The 17500-nt window shown below is 42.1% G+C and overlaps 1 protein-coding gene across 1 annotated transcript in view; it reads left to right on the top strand.

Moving 5' to 3' along the window:
- LOC148059990 (uncharacterized protein C14orf132-like) overlaps positions 1-4371 on the top strand; it is a 29797-nt gene extending 25426 nt beyond the window's left edge. Inside the window, exon 2 of the mRNA XM_087779987.1 lies at positions 2859-4371. Coding sequence (XP_087636113.1) covers positions 2859-3083 — 225 coding nt within the window. The 3' untranslated portion in view covers positions 3084-4371. The remainder of the gene's footprint in view (positions 1-2858) is intronic.
- Positions 4372-17500: the final 13129 nt, after the last annotated feature.

Here is a 17500-nt window from a genome sequence, read left to right as displayed (position 1 = left end):
TTGTCAGTGATGTGTCAGTGATGTGTCAGTGATGCGTCAGTGATGTGTCAGTGATGTGTCAGTGATGTGTCAGTGATGTGTCAGTGATGCGTCAGTGATGTGTCAGTGATGCGTCAGTGATGTGTCAGTGATGTGTCAGTGATGTGTCAGTGATGTGTCAGTGATGTGTCAGTGATGCGTCAGTGATGTGTCAGTGATGTGTCAGTGATGTGTCAGTGATGTGTCAGTGATGTGTCAGTGAAGTGTCAGTGATGTGTCAGTGATGTGTCAGTGATGTGTCAGTGATGTGTCAGTGAAGTGTCAGTGATGTGTCAGTGATGTGTCAGTGATGTGTCAGTGATGTGTCAGTGATGTGTCAGTGATGTGTCAGTGATGTGTCAGTGAAGTGTCAGTGATGTGTCAGTGATGTGTCAGTGATGTGTCAGTGATGTGTCAGTGATGTGTCAGTGAAGTGTCAGTGATGTGTCAGTGATGTGTCAGTGATGTGTCAGTGATGTGTCAGTGATGCGTCAGTGATGTGTCAGTGATGTGTCAGTGAAGTGTCAGTGAAGCGTCAGTGATGTGTCAGTGATGTGTCAGTGAAGCGTCAGTGATGTGTCAGTGATGTGTCAGTGATGTGTCAGTGAAGTGTCAGTGATGTGTCAGTGATGTGTCAGTGATGTGTCAGTGATGTGTCAGTGAAGTGTCAGTGAAGCGTCAGTGATGTGTCAGTGATGTGTCAGTGAAGCGTCAGTGATGTGTCAGTGATGTGTCAGTGATGTGTCAGTGAAGTGTCAGTGATGTGTCAGTGATGTGTCAGTGATGTGTCAGTGATGTGTCAGTGATGTGTCAGTGATGCGTCAGTGATGTGTCAGTGATGTGTCAGTGATGCGTCAGTGATGTGTCAGTGAAGCGTCAGTGATGCGTCAGTGATTTGTCAGTGATGTTTCAGTGATGTGTCAGTGATGTGTCAGTGATGTGTCAGTGATGTGTCAGTGATGTGTCAGTGATGTGTCAGTGATGTGTCAGTGATGCGTCAGTGATGTGTCAGTGATGTGTCAGTGATGTGTCAGTGATGTGTCAGTGATGCGTCAGTGATGTGTCAGTGATGTGTCAGTGATGTTTCAGTGATGTGTCAGTGATGTCTCAGTGATGTTTCAGTGATGTGTCAGTGATGTGTCAGTGATGTGTCAGTGATGTGTCAGTGATGTGTCAGTGATGTGTCAGTGATGCGTCAGTGATGTGTCAGTGATGTGTCAGTGATGTTTCAGTGATGTGTCAGTGATGTGTCAGGTCAGTGATGTGTCAGTGATGTGTCAGTGATGTGTCAGTGATGTGTCAGTGATGCGTCAGTGATGTGTCAGTGATGTGTCAGTGATGTGTCAGTGATGTGTCAGTGATGTGTCAGTGATGTGTCAGTGAGGTGTCAGTGATGTGTCAGTGATGTGTCAGTGATGTGTCAGTGATGCGTCAGTGATGTGTCAGTGATGTGTCAGTGATGTGTCAGTGATGTGTCAGTGAAGTGTCAGTGATGTGTCAGCGAAGTTTCAGCGAAGTGTCAGTGAAGCGTCAGTGAAGCGTCAGTGAAGTGTCAGTGATGTGTCAGTGATGTGTCAGTGATGTGTCAGTGATGTGTCAGTGATGTGTCAGTGATTTGTCTGTGATGTGTCAGTGATGTGTCAGTGATGTGTCAGTGATGCGTCAATGATGTGTCAGTGATGTGTCAGTGAGGTGTCAGTGAGGTGTCAGTGATGTGTCAGTGATGTGTCAGTGAGGTGTCAGTGATGTGTCAGTGATGTGTCAGTGATGTGTCAGTGATGTGTCAGTGATTTGTCAGTGATGTGTCAGTGATGTGTCAGTGATGTGTCAGTGATGTGTCAGTGATGTGCCAGTGATGTGTCAGTGATGTGTCAGTGATGTGTCAGTGATGTGTCAGTGATGTGTCAGTGATTTGTCAGTGATGTGTCAGTGATGTGTCAGTGATGTGTCAGTGATGCGTCAATGATGTGTCAGTGATGTGTCAGTGATGTGTCAGTGAGGTGTCAGTGAGGTGTCAGTGATGTGTCAGTGATGTGTCAGTGATGTGTCAGGGAGGTGTCAGTGAGGTGTCAGTGATGTGTCAGTGATGTGTCAGTGATGTGTCAGTGATGTGCCAGTGATGCGTCAGTGATGTGTCAGTGATGTGTCAGTGATGTGTCAGTGATGTGTCAGTGAAGCGTCAGTGATGTGTCAGTGAAGTGTCAGTGATGTGTCAGCGAAGTGTCAGCGAAGTGTCAGTGAAGCGTCAGTGAAGCGTCAGTGAAGTGTCAGTGATGTGTCAGTGAAGCGTCAGTGATGTGTCAGTGAAGCGTCAGTGATGTGTCAGCGAAGTGTCAGTGAAGTGTCAGTGAAGCGTCAGTGAAGCGTCAATGAAGTGTCAGTGATGTGTCAGTGATGTGTCAGTGATGTGTCAGTGATGTGTCAGTGATGTGCCAGTGATGTGTCAGTGATGTGCCAGTGATGCGTCAGTGATGTGTCAGTGATGTGTCAGTGATGCGTCAGTGATGTGTCAGTGATGTGTCAGTGATGTGTCAGTGATGTGTCAGTGATGCGTCAGTGATGTGTCAGTGATGTGTCAGTGATGTATCAGTGATGTGTCAGTGATGTGTCAGTGAAGCGTCAGTGATGTGTCAGTGAAGTGTCAGTGATGTGTCAGTGAAGCGTCATTGATGTGTCAGTGAAGCGTCAGTGAAGCGTCAGTGAAGCGTCAGTGAAGCGTCAGTGAAGCGTCAGTGAAGCGTCAGTGAAGTTGGTTTGATTCGTCCGTGTGTCAACAGGAAATGGGTGAAGCCACATGACGGAACGTTGTTCCTGAACTCTGTGAACTTCTTCTCTCGTAGATCCCGGTCATGACAGGAGCCTTCATGGACTCCTCGCCCAACGACGACTACAGCGGCGAACACTCGCTCTTCAACTCATCGGCCAGCGTCCACGGCGGCGCCTCGTCCACCTCCGTCCAGCAGGACGAGTCCATGTCTAGCGACGCCATCTGGCTGTGGATCGCCATCGTGGCCACCATCGGGAACATCGTGGTGGTGGGCGTGGTCTACGCCTGCACCTTCTGAAGTCAGAGAGTGGACCTACAGACTAAAGATATGAAGACATTTATGGATGAAGATTCCTCTGAGAATGACTCGAAGACCTCCTGGAACATCATGTGAAGAGTCGGGAAGAGTTTTCACATAAACCCTCAAGATAAACCCTTGAGTTTAACTCGAACAAGCCATTGAAGAACATCTCAGAACGTTCCTCACGTCAGTAGACAAGACTATCTCAGAACGTTCCTCACGTCAGGAGACAAGACTATCTCAGAACGTTCCTCACATCAGGAGACAAGAACATCTCAGAACGTTCCTCACGTCAGGAGACAAGACTATCTCAGAACGTTCCTCATGTCAGGAGACAAGACTATCTCAGAACGTTCCTCACGTCAGGAGACAAGACTATCTCAGAACATTCCTCACGTCAGGAGACAAGAACATCTCAGAACGTTCCTCACGTCAGGAGACAAGACTATCTCAGAACGTTCCTCACGTTAGGAGACAAGAACATCTCAGAACGTTCCTCACGTCAGGAGACAAGACTATCTCAGAACGTTCCTCAAGTCAGGAGACAAGAACATCTCAGAGCGTTCCTCACATCAGGAGACAAGAACATCTCAGAATGTTGCTCACGTCAGGAGACAAGACTATCTCATAACGTTCCTCACATCAGGAGACAAGAACATCTCAGGATGTTCCTCACGTCAGGAGACAAGACTATCTCAGAACGTTCCTCACGTCAGGAGACAAGAACATCTCAGAACGTTGCTCACGTCAGGAGACAAGACTATCTCAGAACGTTCCTGTGAGGATATGAACGAGATAATGGACCACAAATGTCTATCTTCATGGGTCAAGTCTTGATGAGTTCCTCTCATGAAGGTGAACATGGTAACAATCCTACTATTAACACCAGACGGTGGAATCGTTCCTCAGAAGTCTTCACGATCATCTTCCTCCTGCTGCCACACAGAGTTCAGGAGGTTTCAAGGTCATGAAGGTTGAACGTCTTTGTTGAATGTTGGTGGAGAGGAAGAGATGTTGTGTTGATCCTTTCATCAAGACTTCAGCTTCTCAATGATCTTCTTCTCCTGCACTACGTTCAGGTTTCATCAATTATTGGACGACAAAGTTTCAGAAACAATCTTTGAGAAGAACCTGAAGCTGCTGAGAACATTGACGTGTCGTCATCGTTAAGTTCCAGTCACACATGATTTGTTGTTATTTACTTGATTGTCACGTTGTTGGTCTGAAGCTAATGATGACTCCTCTGGATGTTCCTCACGTGAATGGAGACCAAATATGGATCAAGGGCCTCTTTTTGTACAGACGTGTGCGACTAATAAAGTTTGTGTAGTAAACGCTGATGTTGTGTTGATATTGTTGACACGATTCTTCACAAAACTTAATGGGTTCATCCATTCATGTTTTCATATATAATTATATATATATTACATATATTAATCTATGCATGTGTTCATGTGTTCATGTGTTCATGTGTTCATAAGGTACAACTTTATTGATTGATTGTACAATTTATGTAAGTAAGTAAGTAAGTAATATTTATTTATATAGCGGTTTTCCAGACCAGGGTCACAAAGCGCTTAAACAAACAAAACAATACTCAAAAAAAAAAGTACATACTTTAAAGATCAAGATAAAACTGAGAACAACACAGGAGTTCCAGAAATTCAAGGAAAAGCCTGAACAAATAGAAACGTCTTAAGATGTTTCTTAAAGGAGTCAGTAGATCATCAAACACAGATGTTTCTTGAAGGAGTCAGTAGATCATCAAACACACATGTTTCTTGAAGGAGTCAGTAGATCATCAAACAAAGATGTTTCTTGAAGGAGTCAGTAGATCATCAAACACAGATGTTTCTTGAAGGAGTCAGTAGATCATCAAACACACATGTTTCTTGAAGGAGTCAGTAGATCATCAAACACAGATGTTTCTTAAAGGAGTCAGTAGATCATCAAACACAGATGTTTCTTGAAGGAGTCAGTAGATCATCAAACACAGATGTTTCTTAAAGGAGTCAGTAGATCATCAAACACAGATGTTTCTTGAAGGAGTCAGTAGATCATCAAACACACATGTTTCTTGAAGGAGTCAGTAGATCATCAAACACAGATGTTTCTTAAAGGAGTCAGTAGATCATCAAACACACATGTTTCTTGAAGGAGTCAGTAGATCATCAAACACAGATGTTTCTTGAAGGAGTCAGTAGATCATCAAACACAGATGTTTCTTGAAGGAGTCAGTAGATCATCAAACACAGATGTTTCTTGAAGGAGTCAGTAGATCATCAAACACAGATGTTTCTTGAAGGAGTCAGTAGATCATCAAACACAGATGTTTCTGGAAGGAGTCAGTAGATCATCAAACACAGATGTTTCTTGAAGGAGTCAGTAGATCATCAAACACAGATGTTTCTTGAAGGAGTCAGTAGATCATCAAACACAGATGTTTCTTGAAGGAGTCAGTAGATCATCAAACACAGATGTTTCTTGAAGGAGTCAGTAGATCATCAAACACAGATGTTTCTTGAAGGAGTCAGTAGATCATCAAACACAGATGTTTCTTGAAGGAGTCAGTAGATCATCAAACACAGATGTTTCTTAAAGGAGTCAGTAGATCATCAAACACAGATGTTTCTTGAAGGAGTCAGTAGATCATCAAACACAGATGTTTCTTGAAGGAGTCAGTAGATCATCAAACACAGATGTTTCTTGAAGGAGTCAGTAGATCATCAAACACAGATGTTTCTTGAAGGAGTCAGTAGATCATCAAACACAGATGTTTCTTGAAGGAGTCAGTAGATCATCAAACACAGATGTTTCTTGAAGGAGTCAGTAGATCATCAAACACAGATGTTTCTTGAAGGAGTCAGTAGATCATCAAACACAGATGTTTCTTGAAGGAGTCAGTAGATCATCAAACACAGATGTTTCTTGAAGGAGTCAGTAGATCATCAAACACAGATGTTTCTTGAAGGAGTCAGTAGATCATCAAACACAGATGTTTCTTAAAGGAGTCAGTAGATCATCAAACACAGATGTTTCTTGAAGGAGTCAGTAGATCATCAAACACAGATGTTTCTTGAAGGAGTCAGTAGATCATCAAACACAGATGTTTCTTGAAGGAGTCAGTAGATCATCAAACACAGATGTTTCTTGAAGGAGTCAGTAGATCATCAAACACAGATGTTTCTTGAAGGAGTCAGTAGATCATCAAACACAGATGTTTCTTGAAGGAGTCAGTAGATCATCAAACACAGATGTTTCTGGAAGGAGTCAGTAGATCATCAAACACAGATGTTTCTTGAAGGACTCAGTAGATCATCAAACACAGATGTTTCTTGAAGGAGTCAGTAGATCATCAAACACACATGTTTCTTGAAGGAGTCAGTAGATCATCAAACACAGATGTTTCTTGAAGGAGTCAGTAGATCATCAAACACAGATGTTTCTTGAAGGAGTCAGTAGATCATCAAACACAGATGTTTCTTAAAGGAGTCAGTAGATCATCAAACACAGATGTTTCTTGAAGGAGTCAGTAGATCATCAAACACAGATGTTTCTTGAAGGAGTCAGTAGATCATCAAACACAGATGTTTCTTGAAGGAGTCAGTAGATCATCAAACACAGATGTTTCTTGAAGGAGTCAGTAGATCATCAAACACAGATGTTTCTTGAAGGAGTCAGTAGATCATCAAACACAGATGTTTCTTGAAGGAGTCAGTAGATCATCAAACACAGATGTTTCTGGAAGGAGTCAGTAGATCATCAAACACAGATGTTTCTTGAAGGAGTCAGTAGATCATCAAACACAGATGTTTCTTGAAGGAGTCAGTAGATCATCAAACACAGATGTTTCTTGAAGGAGTCAGTAGATCATCAAACACAGATGTTTCTTGAAGGAGTCAGTAGATCATCAAACACAGATGTTTCTTGAAGGAGTCAGTAGATCATCAAACACAGATGTTTCTGGAAGGAGTCAGTAGATCATCAAACACAGATGTTTCTTGAAGGAGTCAGTAGATCATCAAACACAGATGTTTCTTGAAGGAGTCAGTAGATCATCAAACACAGATGTTTCTTGAAGGAGTCAGTAGATCATCAAACACAGATGTTTCTTGAAGGAGTCAGTAGATCATCAAACACAGATGTTTCTTGAAGGAGTCAGTAGATCATCAAACACAGATGTTTTTTGAAGGAGTCAGTAGATCATCAAACACAGATGTTTCTTGAAGGAGTCAGTAGATCATCAAACACAGATGTTTCTTAAAGGAGTCAGTAGATCATCAAACACAGATGTTTCTTGAAGGAGTCAGTAGATCATCAAACACAGATGTTTCTTGAAGGAGTCAGTAGATCATCAAACACAGATGTTTCTTGAAGGAGTCAGTAGATCATCAAACACAGATGTTTCTTGAAGGAGTCAGTAGATCATCAAACACAGATGTTTCTTGAAGGAGTCAGTAGATCATCAAACACAGATGTTTCTTGAAGGAGTCAGTAGATCATCAAACACAGATGTTTCTTAAAGGAGTCAGTAGATCATCAAACACAGATGTTTCTTGAAGGAGTCAGTAGATCATCAAACACAGATGTTTCTTGAAGGAGTCAGTAGATCATCAAACACAGATGTTTCTTGAAGGAGTCAGTAGATCATCAAACACAGATGTTTCTTGAAGGAGTCAGTAGATCATCAAACACAGATGTTTCTTGAAGGAGTCAGTAGATCATCAAACACAGATGTTTCTTGAAGGAGTCAGTAGATCATCAAACACAGATGTTTCTGGAAGGAGTCAGTAGATCATCAAACACAGATGTTTCTTGAAGGAGTCAGTAGATCATCAAACACAGATGTTTCTTGAAGGAGTCAGTAGATCATCAAACACAGATGTTTCTTGAAGGAGTCAGTAGATCATCAAACACAGATGTTTCTTGAAGGAGTCAGTAGATCATCAAACACAGATGTTTCTTGAAGGAGTCAGTAGATCATCAAACACAGATGTTTCTTAAAGGAGTCAGTAGATCATCAAACACAGATGTTTCTTGAAGGAGTCAGTAGATCATCAAACACAGATGTTTCTTGAAGGAGTCAGTAGATCATCAAACACAGATGTTTCTTGAAGGAGTCAGTAGATCATCAAACACACATGTTTCTTAAAGGAGTCAGTAGATCATCAAACACAGATGTTTCTTGAAGGAGTCAGTAGATCATCAAACACACATGTTTCTTAAAGGAGTCAGTAGATCATCAAACACAGATGTTTCTTGAAGGAGTCAGTAGATCATCAAACACAGATGTTTCTTGAAGGAGTCAGTTGATCATCAAACACAGATGTTTCTTGAAGGAGTCAGTAGATCATCAAACACAGATGTTTCTTAAAGGAGTCAGTAGATCATCAAACACAGATGTTTCTTGAAGGAGTCAGTAGATCATCAAACACAGATGTTTCTTGAAGGAGTCAGTAGATCATCAAACACAGATGTTTCTTAAAGGAGTCTTTAGATCATCAAACACAGATGTTTCTTGAAGGAGTCAGTAGATCATCAAACACAGATGTTTCTTAAAGGAGTCTTTAGATCATCAAACACAGATGTTTCTTGAAGGAGTCAGTAGATCTCCTCTGGTCCTGAACCGTGTGCGTGGAACCATAAGTAGATTCTGATCCACAGACCTCAGAGCCCGAGCTGGGGTGTAAGTCTGGATCAGATCATGAAGGTCTGACCATGAATAGATCTGAAAGTAAGAACCAGAATTTTAAAATGATCCTGAAAATAACTAGTGAAGAGTTTGAAGGAGAAATGTGAGTTCTTCTACTAGAGCGGCTCAGAGTTCTGAATCAACTGCAGACGAGACGATCCTTCTTGTTAAGACATGAAAACAAACTGTTACAATAGTCCAGACGAGAAGAAACAAACACATGGATTATAAGATCCAGATCATGTTCCGACAACATTTTCCTAAGTTTAGAGATTTTTCTCAGTTGAAGGAAACAGTTTCTGGTCAGTTTTCTTCAGTGTTGAACAAGAGACATGTCTTTATCAAATACAACACCCAGGTCTCTCAGGCTCAGTTTGACAGACTGACATAAGTCACTCAAGTTCTGACTCAACCCTGGAATCTTTTCATCAACAATCACCAGAGTTTCAGTTTTGTCCACATTTAGCTTCAAAGTGTTTTCACTCATTGTTTGATTTCTAGCAACAATGGACTAAGTTCAGCCTCTGATCAGTTGATCAACAGAGCAGTAGAGCTGGATGTCATCAGCAAACATGTGATAAGAAACATCTGGAAATCTCTGAATGATTTTACCGAGAGGAATCAAGTACAGCAAAAACAATAAAGGACCCAGAACAGAACCTTGAGGGACTCCACACAACAGATGATTCAGACCTCATTTGATTGACAGATACACTAAAACTGCGCCCAGAAAGGTAAGATGAGAACCATTCTAACACAGACCCAGACAGTCTTCATCCCTCAGTCTTCTCAGCAGGATCTGGTTCAACTGTGTCAAAGGCTGAGGACAGATCCAACAGAACCAGAACATCATGATGTCACTGGACACCTTCAGTAAGACTGTCTCCGTAGATGTTTCTTGAAGCCAGACTGAAACTTCTCATGGATGTCGCTCTGATCCAGGAACAGCTGCTCAGACACAACCTTCTCCAAGATCTTGGACAAGAAAGGGAGCTTAGAAATAGGTCTGAAATGACTGAGGTCAGTTGGGTCTAAGCCTGGCTTTTTGAGCAGAGGCTCCACAATGGTTTAAATGCATTAAAAACCCCTGTGGAAAGGGAGAGGTTCACCATATTGGTAACTCAGGGGTCAATTACATCAAATACTTTGATAAAAAGCCTACAAGGAAGGACGTCATCTGAGCAAGAATAATTTAATAATTTAATTTAATAATTTAATAATAATTTAATAGCCCGAGGAATGAATGAGTCCCTGAGTCTATTAGTGTTGCATCATGGGAGGAGCATTCGTGCTTCATCTGCTTCTCTGCTCACTGATGACAGTGTTCAGAGGATGATGTCATCGTCATGATGGACAGTAGTTTGTTCAATGATCTCAGCAACTGTCACCAGTGAGTCCAGCTTCATTCCAACCACAGAGCTTATGATCAACCTGTTGACCTGTTGACCTGTTGACCTGATCAACCTGTTGACCTGTTGACCTGTTGACCTGTCCAACCTGTTGACCTGTTGACCTGTTGACCTGATCAACCTGTTGACCTGTTGACCTGTTGACCTGTTGACCTGTTGACCTGTTGACCTGATCAACCTGTTGACCTGTTGACCTGTTGACCTGATCAACCTGTTGACCTGTTGACACTCCTCTTGGACACATTTCCACCCCAACACACCACAGCATAGAACACTGACCACCACAGACTGGTAGAACATGCAGAGGAGCTTCTTGCAGATGTTCAATGATCCTCCTCAGAAAGTACTTCTACTCTGAACCTTCTTATATACATGGTCTGTGTTGCAGGACCAGTTTACTGTCCATCCACACACCGAGGTACTTATAGTTGTCCACTATCTCCACCTCGTCGCCTCTGATGGACACTGTTTGTCCTTCACCTCCCGAAATCCAAGACCAGCTCCTTGGTCTTTGAGGGGTTCAGCTGCAAGTGCTTCCTCTCACTCCAGTCCACAAAGTCACGTATCAGACTCCTGTACTCGTCTTCGCTGTTGTCCCTGATTCATCCAACAATGGCAGTGTCGTCAGCAACTTCTGGACGAGACTCAGCTCTGAGTTGTAGCAGAAGTCTGAAGTGTAGATGGTGAAGAGGAGAGGGGCCAGTACTGTCCCCTGAGGTGCTCCTGTACTGCACACCACAGTGTCAGACTTGATGTCCTTCAGCCTGACATACTGTGGTCGATCAGTAAGATAGTCCGTAATCCAGGAGACCAGACCAGGGTCCACATGCATCTTAGTCAGTTTGTCCTGCAGCAGAGTGGGTTGGATAGTGTTGAAGGCACTAGAAAAGTCCAGGATCTATTCATCTGCTCATGTGTTCATGTATTCATGTGTTCATGTGTTCATGTATTCATGTGTTCATGTGTTCATGTATTCATGTGTTCATGTGTTCATGTATTCATGTGTTCATGTATTCATGTGTTCATGTGTTCATGTGTTCATGTGTTCATGTGTTCATGTATTCATGTATTCATGTGTTCATGTGTTCATGTATTCATGTGTTCATGTGTTCATGTGTTCATGTATTCATGTGTTCATGTGTTCATGTATTCATGTGTTCATGTATTCATGTGTTCATGTGTTCATGTGTTCATGTATTCATGTGTTCATGTATTCATGTGTTCATGTGTTCATGTATTCATGTGTTCATGTATTCATGTGTTCATGTGTTCATGTGTTCATGTATTCATCTGTTCATGTATTCATGTGTTCATGTATTCATGTGTTCATGTGTTCATGTATTCATGTGTTCATGTGTTCATGTGTTCATGTAGTCATGTGTTCATGTGTTCATGTATTCATCTGTTCATGTATTCATGTGTTCATGTGTTCATGTATTCATGTGTTCATGTGTTCATGTATTCATGTGTTCATGTGTTCATGTGTTCATGTATTCATGTGTTCATGTATTCATGTGTTCATGTGTTCATGTGTTCATGTATTCATCTGTTCATGTATTCATGTGTTCATGTATTCATGTGTTCATGTGTTCATGTGTTCATGTAGTCATGTGTTCATGTGTTCATGTATTCATCTGTTCATGTATTCATGTGTTCATGTATTCATGTGTTCATGTATTCATGTGTTCATGCGTTCATGTATTCATGTGTTCATGTATTCATGTGTTCATGTGTTCATGTATTCATCTGTTCATGTATTCATGTGTTCATGTATTCATGTGTTCATGTGTTCATGTGTTCATCTGTTCATGTATTCATGTGTTCATGTATTCATGTGTTCATGTGTTCATGTATTCATGTGTTCATGTGTTCATGTGTTCATGTGTTCATGTGTTCATGTGTTCATGTATTCATCTGTTCATGTATTCATGTGTTCATGTATTCATGTGTTCATGTGTTCATGTATTCATGTGTTCATGTGTTGATGTGTTCATGTAGTCATGTGTTCATGTGTTCATGTATTCATCTGTTCATGTATTCATGTGTTCATGTGTTCATGTATTCATGTGTTCATGTGTTCATGTATTCATGTGTTCATGTGTTCATGTATTCATGTGTTCATGTATTCATGTGTTCATGTGTTCATGTATTCATCTGTTCATGTATTCATGTGTTCATGTATTCATGTGTTCATGTGTTCATGTATTCATGTGTTCATGTGTTCATGTAGTCATGTGTTCATGTATTCATCTGTTCATGTATTCATGTGTTCATGTGTTCATGTATTCATGTGTTCATGTATTCATGTGTTCATGTGTTCATGTATTCATGTGTTCATGTATTCATGTGTTCATGTATTCATGCGTTCATGTATTCATGTGTTCATGTGTTCATCTGTTCATGTATTCATGTGTTCATGTGTTCATGTGTTCATGTGTTCATGTATTCATGTGTTCATGTGTTCATGTATTCATGTGTTCATGTGTTCATGTGTTCATGTGTTCATGTGTTCATGTATTCATGTGTTCATGTATTCATCTGTTCATGTATTCATGTGTTCATGTGATCATGTATTCATGTGTTCATGTGTTCATGTGTTCATGTGTTCATGTATTCATGTGTTCATGTATTCATGTGTTCATGTGTTCATGTATTCATGTGTTCATGTGTTCATGTGTTCATGTGTTCATGTATTCATGTGTTCATGTGTTCATGTGTTCATGTATTCATCTGTTCATGTATTCATGTGTTCATGTATTCATGTGTTCATGTGTTCATGTATTCATGTGTTCATGTGTTCATGTAGTCATGTGTTCATGTGTTCATGTATTCATCTGTTCATGTATTCATGTGTTCATGTATTCATGTGTTCATGTATTCATGTGTTCATGTGTTCATGTATTCATGTGTTCATGTATTCATGTGTTCATGTGTTCATGTATTCATGTGTTCATGTATTCATGTGTTCATGTGTTCATGTATTCATCTGTTCATGTATTCATGTGTTCATGTATTCATGTGTTCATGTGTTCATGTGTTCATGTGTTCATGTGTTCATGTATTCATGTGTTCATGTATTCATGTGTTCATGTGTTCATGTATTCATGTGTTCATGTGTTCATGTATTCATGTGTTCATGTGTTCATGTGTTCATGTGTTCATGTATTCATGTGTTCATGTATTCATGTGTTCATGTATTCATCTGTTCATGTATTCATGTGTTCATGTATTCATGTGATCATGTATTCATGTGTTCATGTATTCATCTGTTCATGTACTCATGTGTTCATGTATTCATGTGATCATGTGTTCATGTGTTCATGTGTTCATGTGTTCATGTATTCATGTATTCATGTGTTCATGTATTCATGTGTTCATGTATTCATGTGTTCATGTATTCATGTGATCATGTGTTCATGTGTTCATGTGTTCATGTGTTCATGTATTCATGTGTTCATGTATTCATGTGTTCATGTATTCATGTGACCATGTGTTCATGTGTTCATGTGTTCATGTATTCATGTGTTCATGTATTCATGTGTTCATGTATTCATGTGTTCATGTATTCATGTGATCATGTATTCATGTGTTCATGTGTTCATATATTCATGTGTTCATGTGTTCATGTATTCATGTGTTCATGTATTCATGTGATCATGTGTTCATATATTCATGTGTTCATGTGTTCATGTATTCATGTGTTCATGTATTCATGTGTTCATGTATTCATGTGATCATGTGATCATGTGTTCATGTGTTCATGTGTTCATGTGTTCATATATTCATGTGTTCATGTGTTCATGTATTCATGTGTTCATGTGTTCATGTGTTCATGTGTTCATGTATTCATGTGTTCATGTATTCATGTAGTCATGTGTTCATGTGTTCATGTGTTCATGTGTTCATGTGTTCATGTGTTCATGTTCATGTTTTACTATGAAGTTCTTTTTGAAGACTTTTGACCTGAAGATAAAAAGATCAAAGTTTTGATTCATTGATGTTTTTCTCGAACATATTAAAGTTTCTCAGTTTTTGAAGAATAACTGAGAAAATATCGATCGATGATCAGAAAATAAAGCTGATGATCAAAGATACTGCAGCGGTCAGTGGCTGGAATTATACCTTCAACAAGTGAACGCACACACTCACACACACACTCACACACACTCACACACACTCACACACACTCACACACACTCACACACACTCACACACACTCACACACACACTCACACACTCACACACACTCACACACACTCACACACACACTCACACACTCACACACACTCACACACACTCACACACACTCACACACACACTCACACACTCACACACACTCACACACACTCACACACACTCACACACACACTCACACACTCACACACTCACACACACACTCACACACACTCACACACACTCACACACACTCACACACACTCACACACACTCACACACACACTCACACACACACTCACACACTCACACACACTCACACACACTCACACACACACTCACACACTCACACACACTCACACACACTCACACACACTCACACACACACTCACACACTCACACACACTCACACACACTCACACACACTCACACACACACTCACACACTCACACACTCACACACACACTCACACACACTCACACACACTCACACACACTCACACACACTCACACACACTCACACACACACTCACACACTCACACACACTCACACACACTCACACACACACTCACACACTCACACACACTCACACACACTCACACACACTCACACACACACTCACACACTCACACACTCACACACACACTCACACACACTCACACACTCACACACACACTCACACACTCACACACACTCACACACACTCACACACACACTCACACACTCACACACTCACACACACACTCACACACACTCACACACACTCACACACACACTCACACACTCACACACACTCACACACACTCACACACACTCACACACACACTCACAACACTCTCACACACACTCACACACACTCACACACACTCACACACACACTCACACACTACACACACTCACACACACTCACACACACTCACACACACTCACACACTCTCACACACACTCACACACACTCACACACACACTCACACACTCACACACACTCACACACACTCACACACACTCACACACACTCACACACTCTCACACACACTCACACACACACACACACTCACACACACACACACACTCACACACACTCACACACACTCACACACACACACACACTCACACACACACACACACTCACACACACTCACACACACTCACTCACACTCACACACTCTCACACACACACACACACACTCACACACACTCACTCACACTCACACACACTCACACACACACACTCACACACACACACACTCACACACACACACACACACACACACATTCACACACACAGACACACTCACACACACTCACACACACACTCACACACACACGCTCACACACACACACACTCACACACACACTCACACACACACACACACACACACTCACACACACACACACACTCACACACACACTCACACACACACACAAATACACACACTCACACACACACACTCACACACACACACTCACACACACACACACACACACTCACACACACACACACACACAAATACACACACACACTCTCACACACACACACACACACTCACACACACTCACACACACACACTCACACACACACACACACACATTCACACACACTCTCACACACACACACATTCACACACACTCACACACACACACTCACACACACACTCACACACACTCACACACACACACTCACACACACTCACACACACACTCACACACACACACTCACACACACTCACACACACACATTCACACACACTACGCACACACACTCACACACACACTCACACTCACACACACACTCACACACACACACACACACACACACACTCACACACACACACACACTCACACACACACACTCACACACACACACTCACACTCACACACTCACACACACTCACACACACACACACACACACTCTCACACACACACACACACTCACACACACTCACACACACACACTCACACAGACACACTCACACACACACTCACACACACAACACTCACACACACTCACACACACACACTCACACACACACCACACACACACACACACACACACACACACACACACACACACATTCACACACACACACACTCACACACACTCACACACACACTCACACACACACACTCACACACACACACACTCACACACACACTCACACACACACACTCACACACACACACACTCACACACACACATTAACACACACTCACGCACACACACTCACACACACACTCACGCACACACACTCACACACACACTCACACACACACACTCACACACACACACTCACACACACTCACACACACACACACACACACACTCTCACACACACACACACACTCACACACACTCACACACACACTCACACACACACACTCACACACACACACACACACACACACACACACACACATTTCACACACACACACACTCACACACACTCACACACACTCACACACACACACACACACTCACACACACTCACACACACTCACACACACTCACTCACACACTCACACACTCTCACACACACTCACACACACACACACACTCACACACACACACACACTCACACACACTCACACACACTCACACACTCTCACACACACTCACACACACACACACACTCACACACACACACACACTCACACACACACCACACACACTCACTCACACTCACACACTCTCACACACACACACACACTCACACACACTCTCACACACACACACACACACACACTCACACACACTCACACACACACACTCACACACACACACTCACACACACACACACTCACACACACACACACACACACATTCACACACACACACACTCCACACACACACACACACACTCACACACACACACACACACTCACACACACACACACTCACACACACACTCACACACACACACACACACACACACACACACACACACACACACACACACACACTCACACACACACACACACACACACTCACACACACACTCACACACACTCACTACACACACACTCACACACACACACTCACACACACACACACACACACACACACACACACTCACACACACACACACACACACACACACAAATACACACACACACTCTCACACACACACACACACTCACA

Source organism: Callionymus lyra, chromosome 18, assembly GCF_982586985.1.
Source record: "Callionymus lyra chromosome 18, fCalLyr1.hap1.1, whole genome shotgun sequence".
Classification (NCBI taxonomy): Eukaryota; Metazoa; Chordata; class Actinopteri; order Syngnathiformes; family Callionymidae; genus Callionymus; species Callionymus lyra.
This window is presented reverse-complemented; position numbering and strand designations above follow the sequence as displayed.